The 16,182-nt window shown below is 48.9% G+C and overlaps 1 protein-coding gene across 1 annotated transcript; it reads right to left on the bottom strand.

Annotated features, from left to right (window-relative positions):
* Nucleotides 1-15,128: 15,128 nt before the first annotated feature.
* LOC136529865 (protein GLUTAMINE DUMPER 5-like) lies at nt 15,129-15,716 on the bottom strand. Its single transcript, XM_066522920.1, has one exon. The coding sequence runs from the start codon at nt 15,627-15,629 to the stop codon at nt 15,276-15,278; it is 354 nt and encodes a 117-aa protein (XP_066379017.1). The 5' UTR covers nt 15,630-15,716; the 3' UTR covers nt 15,129-15,275.
* Between the last annotated feature and the right edge of the window lie 466 nt (nt 15,717-16,182).

Genomic DNA, 16,182 nt, shown 5'->3' with positions numbered 1-16,182 from the left:
TGATAGGAGCTTGAACGTTACGGCCGAACAACTCCGTGGTGTCCTCGCGCAGGTCATCCTCGTCATCATCTCAGGCCAACCCGCACAATCGCCTCTCTTGGTTAGAACCGACCTCAAGCGTCTCGTCGTCGGATCCAACCATCGCCACTCGTCGGCACCCCGGTCCCTCAACGGCTTCAGACAAAATAGAGCAAGGGTTAGTAGAGATCGAGGGTAGGGTTAGGGTTAGGGATTGAGCAAGGGTTAGGTCGATGGCGACTTACCTTCAAAGTCGGAGCACTAGAGTCGTCGCGCGAGGTCGACGAGGCACGGATCCAGCGAGGTCGACGACGAGGGATGGATCTGGCGAGGAAATCGACGGATCCGACGAGGTCAACGACGGATCCGGCGAGGACGAAGCGAGATCAAGGGTTAGGGTTAGGGATTGAGCAAGGGTTAGGGTTAGGGATTGTGCCAGTGCCAGCCAGCGGTGGCTCTAGAGGCCACCGGAGAGCGAGAAGAAGAGAGGAAGTCAGAGGCGAGAGAGGAGAGCGAGTCACCGACGCGGCGACGCGGACTCGGCGAGAGAGGAGAAAAAATGAATTAGGGCGACGGAATGAGATGCGGCCGGTCGACCGGGACGGGTTTTATACCCTCTATTCCAATGGCCGGATCCAACGGTCCAATGGGAGCGAGGTCGGAGATCCGATGGATCCGGCGATGAAACCGACGGATCCGGCGAGGTCGACGACGGATCCGGCGAGGACGAAGCGAGATCAAGGGTTAGGGTTAGGGATTGAGCAAGGGTTATGGTTAGGGATTGTGCTAGTGCCGGCCAGCGGTGGCTCCAGAGGCCATCGGAGAGCGAGAAGAAGAGAGGAAGTCGGAGGCGAGAGAGGAGAGCGAGTCGCCGACGTGGCGACGTGGCGACGCCGACTCGCCGAGAGAGGAGAGCGAGGCGAGAGAGGAGCGGGCGAGACAGCGTTGCGGGGGAGAGCCAAGAGCGAGGCGAGAGAGTGAGAGCAAATGAATTAGGGCGACGGAGCGAGACGTGGCCGGCCGGCCGGGACGGGTGGTTTTATACCCCATATTCCAACGGCCGGATCCAACGGTCCGATGGGAGCGAGGCCAGAGATCCAACGGTGCCGAGTCGTGCCGCTGCCGGGCTGGCCCATATAGCGTGCCGTGCCCGGGCCGGCACTACGGGCCAGAATGGCGGCCTAGACACGGCACTAAGGCCGGGCCGTGCCAGGCACCGGCAAGAAGGCTGTCGGGCCAGACCGTTCCTGGGCCGTGCTACTTAGTGCCGTGCTTGGGCCGGCCCGTAGTGCCCAGGCCAAATGGCCAACTATACCAGGGCCCGTGTATACTACAGTGATGAATAAGCCCAAGAGGGGCGGCAAGGCCCAGTTGGTGGCGTATCATTTCAGCCCAAAAGGCAAGCCCACTACAAGGCAAGTTTTCTTTCGCTCTGACGAACGATGGCCTGGGAAGGTCGAATCGGCGGCGGCCGTTGAGAGACTGCCGCCGCCGCCCGCCACTCCACTCGCGGGATGATAAATCCTGTGCTGTCTGCTGTGCACTGCAGCGCCGCAGCGGCCGGTCGCGCGCGCACGCGGGTGGTGACCGGTGAGAGTGGAGTGCACGCGGTCGCGGACGGCCAAGCGGTGTCGACGCAGCGGCCGGTCGCGCGCGCACGCGGGTGGTGACCGGTGAGAGTGGAGTGCACGCGGTCGCGGACGGCCAAGCGGTGTCGACGCGACGCCGAGTATAACGTGCTTGGTGTCGACATTGTGGTGCTATCAAGTGTCGGTCATGGCACATTGCCACCCTTCTGCTGCTGCTCCAGGAAAAGCCTATTCTACTGTGCTAATAGGAGGAGCCGACGGAGGAGAAGGACAAGAGACGATGTGATAGTGCCAGCAACCGAAGCAGGCTAGCTGCTCTTTTACGATTGCATTGGATTATCTGTCGTTTTTTTTCCGTACCACAAACAAGTTTGTTGTAGAAAATACAGGCAACATTTGCCTATTCAAATAAATTTATTATGAAAATAAATTCAAAAATCTATCTAACAATATTAATTATATATAATAAATATTAATGTTTTGATATAAAATTAATCAAAGTTATTTCTCAGAAATTGAGAACGATAGATATTTTGGAACACAGCGGGGTACATGCGTGAATCCATCGAGTAGGGTTAGAGTAGTATGTACTCCTCGTCACCGTTCTCATCCTCTGGACCTCTCCCTCGATGGATCCACGGCTGACCACGTAGCAACAAGATCATATAGCTCTGCCATGGCTCCATTGGAAGGGTCACCAACTGGCAACTAGCCAACTATTCCTACTACAATCGTAGTCGTAGACCCGGCTACAGCATTGCGTCCACCAGGCACTGTTTGTTCGGTGCAGTGTTCGCTGCAGAGCGAAGGCTCCAAAACGGGCCGGAATATTCGTGGGCATAATCCTTCCAAGTTCCCAAACACCACAGAGGCCACACATGCATCAATCGAATCCACTTAAATGGCGCCCAATAGCTAGCTACTCACACCACATGAAGTGGTAGTGCTTTGGTTAACCTTTTTTAACCAATGCCGCCAATGGCCTTCGCCCTGTTCGTTTGGACTTAGTTGATTGATAAGCCATAGCTGAAAGTACTGTTGGTTGATTTGGTGTGAGAGAAAAATACTGTTCGTTGGCTGAAAAAGTACGGTTTATAAGCCAAACAAGCCCAAATGAACATGGCGCTTATTTGAAATTCGCCAAGTTTGTGGGGACATAGACAGAGTGCAGTGGTTACGTACTTACGTTTGCAGTGGCAAGGACATATTTAAAAATTAAGATATGGCACAACTACACTAATAACAAAGCACCATATATATGCCTCGATGCACCATATATATGCCTCGATGCGTGGCGGCGACGGAGCAAAAGCAGTGGAGAAAAAGACAGGATGCAAAGGAGACGACGATGCATGCTGCAAGAAAATTTAAGGTATGGTGGAGGCCCTACCTTGTCATATGTGATTCTCACCGGCAAGCGATGACCATTGTATTTATTTTTCTTTTCTTTTTTGCATCGACTCGCCACCTTTCTGATGCAAATTATTAAAACATCACCCCCACTGCGCCCAAGTACGCTCCAGTTAATTTTTTTTATTAATTTATAGAGCTGATCTGATCATTCTAAAAGTCAATTGATTTACTTGTAGAGAAGTACAATCCTGGTTTTTGCAGCGTATTGTGCATATCGATCATAAAATGTGATGACTTCGTGGTGGTACAGCTTGCCTTGATGATTAGCCACAATTCAATGCAGTTCTCTGTTCGCTGCAGCCTTAGCCTATTCGCTTGCTCGTAAACGATCGTAAATTTCCAGTCGGGAACAGTGTTTTTCTCTCACACCAAACCAGCCAGCAGTAAATAATCCACGATACGATACGGCCTCCCGAAAAGGCTCCAACTACCACTGACTGTTATCAAGAAATTTAGGTAATACTTATATAGTAAGAACGAGTTTGGCACAGCTTCTTTTGCTCTAGATTCTCTGCGGGAAGAGTTGAATTTCTGTGTAGGTTAAGTCTACGTTTAGTCACTACATGAAAAACAGTTTGTAGCAACGGAATTTTGTTAGGGGTGGCTGGCATTGGAGCAGCCCTTACAGTGATGTGCTCGAGCTCTAGCACAGCAGCCGCCCCTACAAATGGCACAATAGAGACGGCTGGTAATACGAGCCGCCCCTACAAATACGTCGATTTATAGAGACGGCTGGTATGTAGAGCCGCCCCTGCTGTGTCCATTTGTAGGGGCGGCTGAATCACCAGCCGCTCCTATAAATACCCGCTATATATATAGCAGCCACCTTTCTTCCACCTCCCATGGGCTCGACACAAAAATATCTTCCTCCTCTCTTCCACTTCTCATGTTGCCCCCTCGTCTCCACCGCTTCTTCCTCCCCCAACGGCGACTCCTCCTGCTCCCTCCGCATCGGGCCACATCGGCTGGCGACCGGCCCTAGCAGCGCGGTCGCCCCAGGCGCGTGCGACGCCGGCAACCCGACGAAGCGACACCAGTGCCATAGCTGCTGCTCCGCCCCTCCTGACATGACCAAGCCCTAGCGCGGCGGCACAGACGACGACCGGCCCCAGCAGCATGGCCGTCCCAGTGCACGCGACGCTGGCCGCCCCACGCGGCGTGGCCCCAATGCCATCGCTGCTGCTCCGCCCCTCCCGACACGAGCAGGCCCTAGCGCGGCGGCACGGATGTGGCCGTCCCGGTGCGAGAGGCCTCAATCACGACCAGCCCTAGGTGAGGGTGTGTTGCCTCCTTTGTTCCTCTCCCCATCCCTCGCCGACGCCGGGGACGGGCGATTTGTTGATGGAGATGACTATTGGAATGAGGGTCAGGCCACCACGATGAGTTTCTCTGAGGTTTGGTTCTGCTGCCCCTTTGTCCTTCTTGTCGCAAGCCAAGAGATAACAAGCACGCTCAATGTTTGTTCAATCCGATTTAGCCAAGTTGCAGACCACTCAAATGTTGGAAATTATGAGGACGTTTATTTTGTCCTAAATTTTGTGCTGCAGCTTCGGCCAACTAACTTGCTTTGGATATCAGTTTTGCCTTGCTAATATCGTAGAGTTAATGAAAGGGATACCTTCTCCATGCTACTAGCTTGCAACTAATTTTAGTTGGGGATTCCCTTTAGTTTTCGATTACTGTCATGCTTCTATTGTCTAGAAAAACTCTTAATTGTATTTGTAAAATCTTTGGAGTACTCTATCCTTGAAATTGAACTATATTAATGCAACCTTCTTTTTCTTTCAGATGCGATCCGGTGATTTTGATGTTTCTGTTTTGTAACCACTATTGGACCAAGGTGATCTGGGTTTTATTTAATTTTTATTCCCTTTTAATAGTTGTGTACGCAATTCTAATGTTCTTCACGTATATGAGTGGGCATGTTTCCTATATCAGAAAATACAGAGCAACACACAGTAGAAGATATTCTTCAAGATCTGCCAAACTTGATTGCTTCATCTTGAATTTATGTTGCCAATTCCCTAGCTGGACACAAAACTAATACTGTTGGACCTTCACTTGAATTATGCTTCAGGTGCTCCACAAGAATAAACCCTGGGAGGAGATGGGCCAGTGTTTTAGATGAACAACCTGTCTTTGCCACAGCTACTATATCGTGACCCTTTATACCAGTTGGAGATGACTGAGCTTGGATACAATTTCCCTAAAGCAATATGCTAGATATTCATTTGGTATGTCATTCCTATCAGATTGTTCAAGTATCTTTGTTGAGCATGGACATTAATTAATTTAGAGTTGATGTAGAGATGCCTAAAAGGCATTCATTTCTGGTAGATTAGTTTGCACAACAATCAGAAAGAAAAATATTGTTCCTGCCCTTGTTTCAATCATAGGGTCAGGTGACCTCCTTTCCATTCCTTCTTACAAGAAGTTCAGGACATCTGTGTCAGCTTTGCTTTTTCCCATGTGTTCTCAGTTTTCACGGTATTAGTTGGTCCTCAAGGATGTGAAGCTAAATAATTGTGTTCTGCATATAGACCCAGTATAGAATTATCAATGCCTACCTACATTGTCCATGCCTGATATTCTGTTTTGTTTTACTCTTTCTGCTACTACCATGAATTGGATGAGATTTAGATTTGAACGCATAAATGAGTCCTCCTACACTGATTCGTGGCCTGGATGTAGAGACTCCAAAGTTTCCAAAAGTCTTATCTAGATATTTTTATATTTCTTTGCAGCTCATCCAAGGCCTACGATGAGTTGACTACAATCACGAACGTGGCTTCGCGTGGCCTATTAGTCCTCACTGCCCTCTCCACCAGCATGGTTTGGTAACCAACAACTTACAGTTGGTACCATTTCTTTCTTGTATCTCCTGCTACTGTCTTTGCTTAATTTCCAACTATATATTAATACCACAACTGCTCCTTAGTGCCTTAGTGGTTGCAGTTATAGGCTTTTCAAGAAATTTAGGAGCAGCCTGCCATGGTGACCTCTTCCATTGAAAGCAAGAAAGCTTATCCCATGAAGGTAATCATTTTGGGCCCTTGGACTTCCTTCATATACTGAGTTGTAGTATGCATAATATTCATGGGACATTTAATTCTTGAATTTACATTTTATTTAGTAGAGAGAAATTTAGTGAATCGCTGTGATAGAATAAAAAGACACCAAATAAATTGAGGGTTTAGAGTTTAGCAGTCCTAGAACCCTCAATTTATCTTTGCTTGGTTAATTTATATCATAAGCGATAACCCAGTTCCTAGAACCTTCAATTTATCATGTTTCCAAATTGATAGCAGTCATCATGGTCCCACTGTCTTGTAATAGTTCCAATCTCTTTGAAGAGACATACATAGACACTCTCTCGAAAGTTATGCTCAGATGGATAATTACTTCCACAAATACCGTGTTGAGTATATCATGACCTTCATCTGAACAGTTTTCCCCCTTGATCCATTATTAGAAACCTCTGCTTTGGTGATGTTGTTTTCTTATTTTGTGTGGTGGCCACAGGCCGGCAATGATGACCTCACGTTGTTACAATGAATTGTGCCATTAGACCTGCCATCATCCATCGTTGCTTCCAGAGTTGTATCAGTATGTGTCGTTATTCAACTCCATTCTATAGTCAGTTTCACTGATGCGTGTCATAGTCTTCTCTTGCCATTTTTATAATTTCTGCTATAAAATATCTGTAGGTAATGCCAGGTTTAGTCCCTGTGGGGGTATGGCCCCCGGTATCTACAAGCCAAGACAAGGGCCGCACCATCAGAGGTGGCCCGGCCCACAAGATCAAGGCGTGCACGGCGCTGCTCGGTGTGCACCGTAAGACATTGTATAGTACCAAATAGGCTACTTTACTTATAACCCTACCTCCTCCAGAGTATATAAGGAGAGGTAGGGGTCCCCTAGCGGATAGGATCCATAACGATCCATCAGATCGGGTCTACTTACAGATCAATACAATACACCAAAGACACAGGACGTAGGGTATTACGTCGATCAGACGGCCCGAACATATCTAAATCGCTGTCTCTGCGCCTTGTGTCACCATCTGGTTCCTGATTACGCGCATCCCCACCGACAAATCTACCATCGCGGGATACCCTTCGGTGGACTGCTGAGCATATTCTATCGACAGTTGGCGCACCAGGTAGGGGTGTGCGCTTGATCCATGGCGAGCCAGATGGACCTCAAATCAACAACGCGTTCTCGTCGTCAATCTCGTGGAGATCCATGCCGGTCCATGACGATGATTCATCGCTGCTACACTAGCCCCTGCGACAGCAGATCCGATCTCGGAACCACCTCCGAGGTCGTCTTCACCAACAACTCACCGCCCGCCAGGTGCTCGCCGTCAATGCCGACCAGACAACGCCATACGCCACCGACTAGACGCTCCGTCCAAAGCTAAGTCACGCTTTAATATTCTTCTAAATATTCTCCGATCTTCGTATATCGCCATAATGTTTCTCCGAACTGTTTTCTCCATATTTGCTCTCCAAACGATTTTCTGAACCCTCGAACAATCACGTTGATGCTCGGACGCCTCCAGAGACGGCCCTATCTCTGGCTCCTCCCTACACGTGCTACGGGCTCCGCGCTCTGCGTTATGGGTGGTCGGCAGTGGCTCCTTGGTCACGCCTGTTCCTCCTACACGTGCACGGGCTCCGCGCTCGACGTTATGGACTATGGGCTAGCTAGGGCTGGAGACTCAGCTACACACTAACTGTTCGGACGGTTTATATTAAACATAAATATATTTTCACGTCAACTGATCGCCGAACTACATACGCCATTTCATCACCATTGCTGATTTTTCTCCGGAGTTTATTTATTTGTACATCATGTACTACCCATTCTACATGTTTGTATTGCAGGATCATCGTCCAGGTGATCGGACCACCTGGTGTTTGGACTTCTCCACCGATCAACTGGTCGGCCCGCTTGGTTCATAGACTCCGTCGCCGACCAATTGATCGGACTGTTCGCCGGTCGTTTCTACTCAATGTTCACTTCGCCGCCGACCAGTCGATCAGACTGTTCGTCGCTCGTGCTTCATCGCTAGCGACGCCGGTTACTCCTCGGCCCTCAGATTCTTCGTGCTCGAGGACTAAGTGGGCACACTTCACCGCACGGACGTCGTCAGCTACGTCGGTGCTCAGACCTCGCCGCCTATGCCGGGCACTCCTCGGTGCTCGGACCTCGCCGCCTACGCCAAGGACTCCTCGGTGCTCGGACATCGCCGCCTACGCTGGGGACTCCTCGGTGCTCGGACCTCACCGCCTACGCCGGGGACTCCTCGCTCCTCGGTGCTCGATCATCGCCAGCGATGCCGGGGACTCCTCGTTCCTCGGTGCTCGAACATCGCCAGCGACGCCGGGGACTCCTCGCTCCTCGATGCTCGGTCATCGCCAGCAACGCCGGGGACTCCTCGCTCCTCGGTGCTCGGTCATCGCCGCATACACTGGGGACTCCTCGCTCCTCGGTGCTCGATCATCGCCGCCGACGCCGGGGACTCCTCGCTCCTCGGTGCTCGGTCATCGCCGCCTACGCCGGGGACTCCTCGCTCCACGCTCCTCGGTGCTCGGTCATCACCGCTGACGCCGAGGACTCCTCGCTCCTCGATGCTTGGTCGTCGCCGCCTACGCCGGGGACTCCTCGCTCCTCGGTGCTCGGTCATCGCCACCGACGCCGGGGACTCCTCGCTCCTTGGTGCTCGGTCATCGCCGCCTACGCTGGGGACTCCTCGCTCCTCGGTGCTCGGTCATCACCGCCGACGCCGGGAACTCCTTGCTCCTCGGTGCTCGGTCATCGTCGCCTACGCCGGGGACTCCTCGCTCCTCGGTGCTCGGTCATCGCCAGCGACGCCGGGGACTCCTCGCTCCTCGGTGCTCGGTCATCGCCGCCTACGCTGGGGACTCCTCGCTCCTCGGTGCTCGGTCGTCCCCGCCTACGCCGGGGACTCCTCGGGGGTCGGATCTTGTTACGTTTCGTCGGTTTGCTATCAAGCTGCTCCATGCTGTTCGGATCAGGGTGCTGATCTTGGGCAGCACGTCTGGGGTCTTGATACGCACATGTCGAACGACGTCGGCAAGCTTTCAGACTTCTTTTTCTTTGACCCTGCTACAAGATTCATTATTCATCTTCCAGCAGGCTCGGGGACTTAGTGGGCACACTTCACCTTGCGGTGAATGTGCTTGTTCTCATCTCGAGGCTACGCCCGGGGACTGGCTGCCTGCTCGGCTGGTCTTCTACTTTCTGACCCTGGCACGACGCGACTACGTCACCTACTGTCAGGCTCAGGGACTAGCTATGGGGGTATGGCCCCCGGTATCTACAAGACAAGACATGGGCTGCACCATCAGAGGTGGCCCGGCCCACAAGATTAAGGCGTGCACGGCGCTGCTCGGCGTGCACCGAAAGACATTGTATAGTACCAAATAGGTTACTTTACTTGTAATCCTACCACCTCCAGAGTATATAAGGAGAGGTTGGGGTCCCCTAGCGGGGAGGATCCATCACGATCCATCTAGATCTCATTTACATACAGTAATACAATCAGACGCAGGACGTAGGTATTACGCCTTCACGGCGGCCGAACCTGGATAAAACCTCGTGTCTGTCTTGTGTCATCATCTCGTTCGTAGCTTGCGCATCTGTCTGCCGATAATCTACTACCTTGGGCATACCCCTAGGTAGACTGCCGACCATATTTCGTCGACAGTCCCAAACTTAGATCTCTATTGCTCTGTTCGTAGACTCATCCTGTCACCTGTCTAAAGAACACACTGAATAGGCTTGGCGTATTCATGGTGCGAAATTTTAGAGTCACTTTCAGATGCTACTTGAATATAGAGGCAAAGATATGGCTAACCTAACAAAAATATATACATATTTATTTATCTGATGTGCTTTATTGATCCCGTTACAAGTTTGTATTTGCTCCTGTGTGGCTGTTAATTGTAATATGAAGGAGTTACATACTTTAGCTCACAAAGTTATTTGAGGCAGCCTATAAGTTGTCTTCTTCGCATTTAATTCCAGTTGAGTTTATGACTGTTACAACTGAGTGGTGGGTGGTCAGCAATCAATGACGAGTAGTAGTGGTTGGTGATGTCAATGTATGTGTTTTGTTGCCTTTTCTCATGCTTGTTGGTTTTTTCCCTTTCAAGTTTATTTGTTGCTTTGTTATTCTGTTACAAAGATTCAATGAATGTCTGTCACTTAAAGTTAACATTCATAATAAATTTTGATTATTTCAAATTGATGTGCAGGGGCATTTGCTGGATCGAAGCTATATGGAACCTCAGCGACTAAAGCAAACATTAGCCTTGTTTGAATGGTGGGTCCAGTTGTTCAAGATCCCATTTATTCTTTTTTAACATGAATTCTTACATTTTTGTAAAGATGGATTTTTTTTAAGTTCTAGCAATCTACCTAGTGTGATCTCCAAGTATTTTCTATGTTATCATAGGTTCAATATTTCGCATGGGAGAGAAGTATTTTTCCCTTCTACAGAACCTACATTATTCGTAGAATATTCTCCGTTTCGTAATTTGATTTGAACAATTGCCAGCGACTCTAGCATTTAATAATTAGTGTCCATTCCATTTTAAGCACAACAGCTATATTTCCTTGCATGATTACTCATTTCCAAGTGCTCTAATGCTTTTGTGTGTCCTGCATTTATTTATCTAAAAGTTTCTGTGTGTTACCTATAACAGCACAAGTCCTATAGAACTCGAAACATCACTAGACTTTCTTTTACTCCACCATTCATGTCTTATATTCCATAACATTTTCTATTTGATCATTGAGTATTTAATTTGCTTTAGTTAAGACATGGATTATGTTGTACATTTCATCTAATGAAAAATATGAATTATACTTTAAATTTGTGCACCTGTAATTTTGTATCCAACCTTTCCTCGTTTGCAAGATTTTGCTTTGTCCCATGAAAAAAGGTGATAGATTCTTGTGAATTGGACTTGTAATGGTTGTTTATATAATGCTCTTGTGCTTGTGGTCAGACTTGAATTATATATGTTCTGGTCAGATTTGAATTATATATATGTGTTTTGGTCGAATTTGAATTGTAAATTTGAATTTTTTTTGTGGAAAAATGTACTGTAGGGGCGGTTCAGAACCGCCCCTACAAACAGGTATTATAGGGGCGGCTGGTACTACAACCGCCCCTACAAATTGATTTTGTAGTTACCAGCCGCCCCTACAAATCGATTTGTAGGGGCGACTAATAACACCAGCCGTCTCTACAAATCGATTTGTAAGGGCGGTCTGGGAACCGCCCCCTACAAATACATGATTTGTAAAGACGGTATAGTAGGGGCAGCTGTCCGAGCCGTCTCTACAAAGCCCCACCAGTCGCCCCTAGAAATCATTCCTGTAGCAGTGAGTGGTTCTGTGCATGAAGTAAATCAAGAGAAGCTACTTTTTTTAGCTTGTAGCCTCGTAGTTTGCTTCAAGGAATCATTTCACAACATCAGCGAAGAATCGCTTGTCAGTAAAAAAAATTGTTTGACTGAGATTCTCCTGAATTCCGTCTGAAAGCTGCTCGTTATGACTACGAACTGTCCTCCGTGATCTGAGATGTAATCAGCATATGAGTTGTGGTAGATATTTGGAGAATGTATGTTTAGCCCAAGATCGATCACATTGAGCAGCATTTTAGGGTGCGCATCTTCTTCCCTAGACACCGGAATCCATTGCCAAATTTCCATATAGAAAACCTTAGGGTAGCTAGCTCTTGCTAGCTAGATAGATACTTGTTGAGACTTGTGTAGGATGATCTGAAGGAGCCATCATCAGCCATGGGGAAGTCATATGCTCAGTATATTCTGCACGGGCACGGCAGTGGAGGAAGAAATAAAAAGCAAAGCCGGAAAAGGTTTGGTTTGGTGCTGCATACTAGTACGTGCTTTGGTGGTGGAGGCAATCATGGCCATGGCCGGGGGCCAGGCTGCTCCCTGCCGCGCGCCTTCTGGTTCGTGACTCGACCCCAACTCCTCTTAAAAAGCTCCCGCCCACGCAAACGCAAAGCTCGCCGTCGTCGTAGACTTCTCCCTAAAGTTGTCGCGCGCACTCGATCACGCTGCGCCGCTTCCACTAGATTGCTAGTAGTACAAGTTTGCGACGGGAGTCGTACAAGCAAGGCACGTTATTACACACCCAGTCCTATAGGTCAGGCAAAAGTTGAAAAGAGTATATATATTGCACCTGAACAAACAAAACACTACTAGCATCATGATTTTGTGTATATGCAGCTTGCTTGAGACACGCGAATGAAATAAAGTTTCACATTCGAGACGGAATTGGACTGCTGCTGTGTACACACACACACAGACACACACGTGTTGGCTCTCTAGGTGAGAACACAGAAGATATGCATGGTAGCTAGGGAGGATTGATGGAGTCGAGAGGAGAGGACGGTCTTCTCCGACGACAAGCTAGCTAGCTAGCGTGATGACGACGTCGGCCCTCTGCGCGCTCGAGGCGCCGCTTCCACAGGTCCAGTCCAGGCTAGCCGCACCCACCGAGAGCGCCTCCTTCCTTTCTATAAAGTAGCGGGCAGGCCGGCCCCACGTGCGTGGATTTTGTTGATGGACTCGCATTATCATATTGCCACCACGGGTAGTATTAAATCTTAGGCCTCTCAATTATTCTCCCCCACTTTAATTTCTTATATATTTCCCCTTTTCTTTTTCTGATAAAGGAGGATTTTGTTCACTAGCTAGCTCCATCTTCAAGGCCGAGAAAGGAGAGTGTATAGCTAGGGAAGAACTCATTCATCATCAATGAGAATAGAACGAATCCTTCTGTCGCTTTGTAAACTCATATCCTCCTGAATTATCCTGACGAATATTTGGTGTTCATCAAATCAAAGAAACGCATTGTCGTCGTCAAAGCACCTTTGCTAAAAGCGCTCTCTAGCTAAGCTATAGAGTTGTGGATAGTTCAACAATGGATTGGCTAGAATTACATAAGCAGGACGCAATGATTGTGTGCGCGAGCGGCCATAACTTGTTTATTTTCTTATATTTGCATGGCTGTTTCGTTCAAAAAAAAAATTTCATGGCTTCGATTAATCACCTTTTACTTTTAGCAACAGATTCTGTGTGTGGAAAATTTTCAGCACTTAATTAATTTAGCTCTCATTTACACACACACCCATATGGCTTGATGCCATGCATGAAGTCTCGAAATTCTTTATGGATTTGAGTGACTGATCTGACCTGCAAGCCAGCCTGCCACCGAGCCACCGAATTTAGCAAGAAATCAGGTGCAACAAGAACAAACAAGTACAAGCGGATAAGTAGTAGGTAAAAAAGAAAAATACTTTTGGAGACAAAAAAAAACGAAATTAAAGGATGCTGGAGGGCAGCAGCAGGAGTACAAACAAATGCTTGCACTTTGACCGTACAAGTGGCATGGAGGGAAAGTCGCTAACTTTATTTGCATTAATTTGACACTTTAAAAACTCTTTTTGCACATAAACAAAATCTAAGGGCGAGCTTTATTCGAAAAAAATCGTTGTTTTGCTGAAGTATTAATTAATTAGCACGCGATGTATAAAAATGTCTGCACAAATTCTACGCAAACGTACGTGTCGCAACGAGCTACACCCTGCTATCTTCATTCTTTCGCATATTTGCGTGCCCGTACGCCCTGTGGACTCGTGATTTGTCCATAGCTGCATGGCATTGGCTACGTGTAACCGTCCCATTTTCTTCTTCAGCGAATGTCTCTTCATTTCCCTTTTTTTATTTAGGGGAATACGTCGTCTCTTTTCTGAGGGGCCAAAGCTAGTTAGTGCCAGTATAGTACAATTATATTAAGCATGATATAAATAATGCAAATTGGAATCATGTGCAAGCCTTTGTTGTTGTAAACCTGAAGAGACAGCGTACTACAAATAAACATTTTCTTTCGGAGTGTTGATGATGAAGAAGGTGGTCGATCGAGCCGTTGCATGCACAAGAGAGCAATGCAAGCTAGCAATCGATTATCACCTTCTGTTCAATATTACTTAAAAAAAAACTTCTAGTTCAACGTATTCAGCATGGATATTGCATCGTCTTGGAGGGTTCTATCATTCGTACAAACACACATGAAAAAAGAGAACTCATGTAGCCTATACTTTTAAAGACAAACAGATGACATACAGTTGGAGTTATATAGCTTTATAGGAATGTATGGTGGCAAGAGATGTATATTCCACGTTTTAGTACAAATTAAAGACGCATTATATTAATAGGGGAGCTACAAATTCACATTATATAGCAAATAGCAAGAGTAGCCATCACGTTTCCTCATTATTAAGGGACTTAACCTTTGTCGTCAAAGTATATATACTGGATCTAAAAAGTTCAAGTTTGTTTTCTGCTTCACTTCCATCTGTTTTTCAATAAGGAGTTAGAGCTAATTGGTTCACCACATGAGGGTCAGGCCGCCGTTCACCTCGTAGGTCGTCTTCCAGCACGCTCTTAGGCATGTGTAGGATGGTGGCTTGGGCCAAGCAGCAATCTAGACTCCCGGCGGACGAAATCGACCGTCTTAATGAAGTACGTGCTAGTTGGTGTGATCGCGGAAAACAGAGGGATACTTGCGAGCACCTGCCCTTGGTACACAGCAGTACGTACTGCTGGTTAATTTCACCCAGGGGCCGGCCATCCGGTCAGTGGCTGTAGCCTGTGGGCGGCTGGGCGCTCGCTTCGGTCATCTCACGGGAACTTTTACGGTAAGTTCCTCACGAAAATGCAGAAATAATGGTGCTTTTTCGATGGTGGTCACACTCACACAGCACACGCACGTCAGATTGCATTTGTTTTTTCCAGACAGGTGGCCATGGCCATTGCGGAGGACGGCCGCTCGGCGCGGTGCGTCATGACTCAGAGGAAACAGAGAGCCTCGTCATCGCTGTGGCGACGACGACGGCGTACACGATCTCGTCTTGTCATCCTGCACTTGGACGACGCACGAATGCACGATCGAAAGGATTGGGCGATCAAAGCATGATCGGCGACGCACGCAGCAGGAACGAATTCGCGTGAAAGAGAAGGCAAATCGATGAGATCCAGCTGAACGCAGCCAAAAGAAAGCCGTGCGCGTTTATTCAAGCTGGAAGCTTTGTCCCGAAACAGAAGAACAAAGAAAACCTCTTGATCGACAAAATTGTCCCCGCGTCGCGACGCGCGGGTTCTCGGCTCCTCGGACGCCTGCCGGCGCCTACACGGCCTCGGCCCCGGCTGGTGCGGCGAAGGCGAGCGGCTTCATGGCGCTGGCGACGGCGATGAAGGACGGCAGGGCGTCGCCGGCCATGATCACCACGACCCTGGGCTCCCGGTCCAGCGGCACCAGCACCCCGCGCACCGACGCCGCCTTCTCGTCGTCGGCCGACGACGACGACGCCTTGCGGCGCGTGCAGATGAGCACTAGCAGCGCCACCACGATGAGGCCCATCATCACCGCGAACCCCAGGAAGAGGTACGGCGTCGGCGTCCTCCACAGGCTCGGCCGCGCGCCGCCGCCACCAGCCATTTGCACCGTCGGCGCCACACCTCCAACTCTCTCCGGCCTCATTTCTCTCTCCCCCTTCACTCTCCAATCTCTATATATCTTTCTCTAGCTTGCTGCTGCGGCTGCGGAATGGTTGCTTAATTGCCTTTGCCTGGCTGCGACTGAAGGTGGGAGGAGGCGGGGAGGGCATGGTATATATGGGCCGGCCGGGGGGAGAGGGGGACGGCAGGGACGCAGGGTGGAGAAGAAACCGCGCACTCAGCTTGCTTTGCTGAGTTGCCTTGCCTGCCCCTGCCTCCCCCACCAGCAGGTGCTGCTGCTTGCTGCTTGCTGCTTGCTGCTTGCTGCTCAGCTGCTCAGCAAAGCAATGCGTGCTTTGTTTTTCTCTCACCGTCTCACGCCACACGCAGTCAGTCATGCTGGCGGCCAGCTGCCGCATGCACACGGACGGCACAAGGAAAGGGCGGTCTAGTAGATTTTTTTTCAAAAAGAAAATATTTAATTGTACTGACTTTATTAATGTCATTCCAAATTTTTTTCATGTTTGTGGTTCTGCTGGCGCCCTTTTTTTGTGTGCATGTATACATAGTTGTATATGTCCGTGTGGCTTTATCTC

This window comes from Miscanthus floridulus, chromosome 19, assembly GCF_019320115.1.
Source record: "Miscanthus floridulus cultivar M001 chromosome 19, ASM1932011v1, whole genome shotgun sequence".
NCBI lineage: Eukaryota > Viridiplantae > Streptophyta > Magnoliopsida > Poales > Poaceae > Miscanthus > Miscanthus floridulus.
This window is presented reverse-complemented; position numbering and strand designations above follow the sequence as displayed.

Excerpts from the sequence above, each read along its gene's own strand:
- LOC136529865 (XM_066522920.1), bottom strand. The coding sequence starts at position 15,629 with ATGAGGCCGGAGAGAGTTGGAGGTGTGGCGCCGACGGTGCAAATGGCT.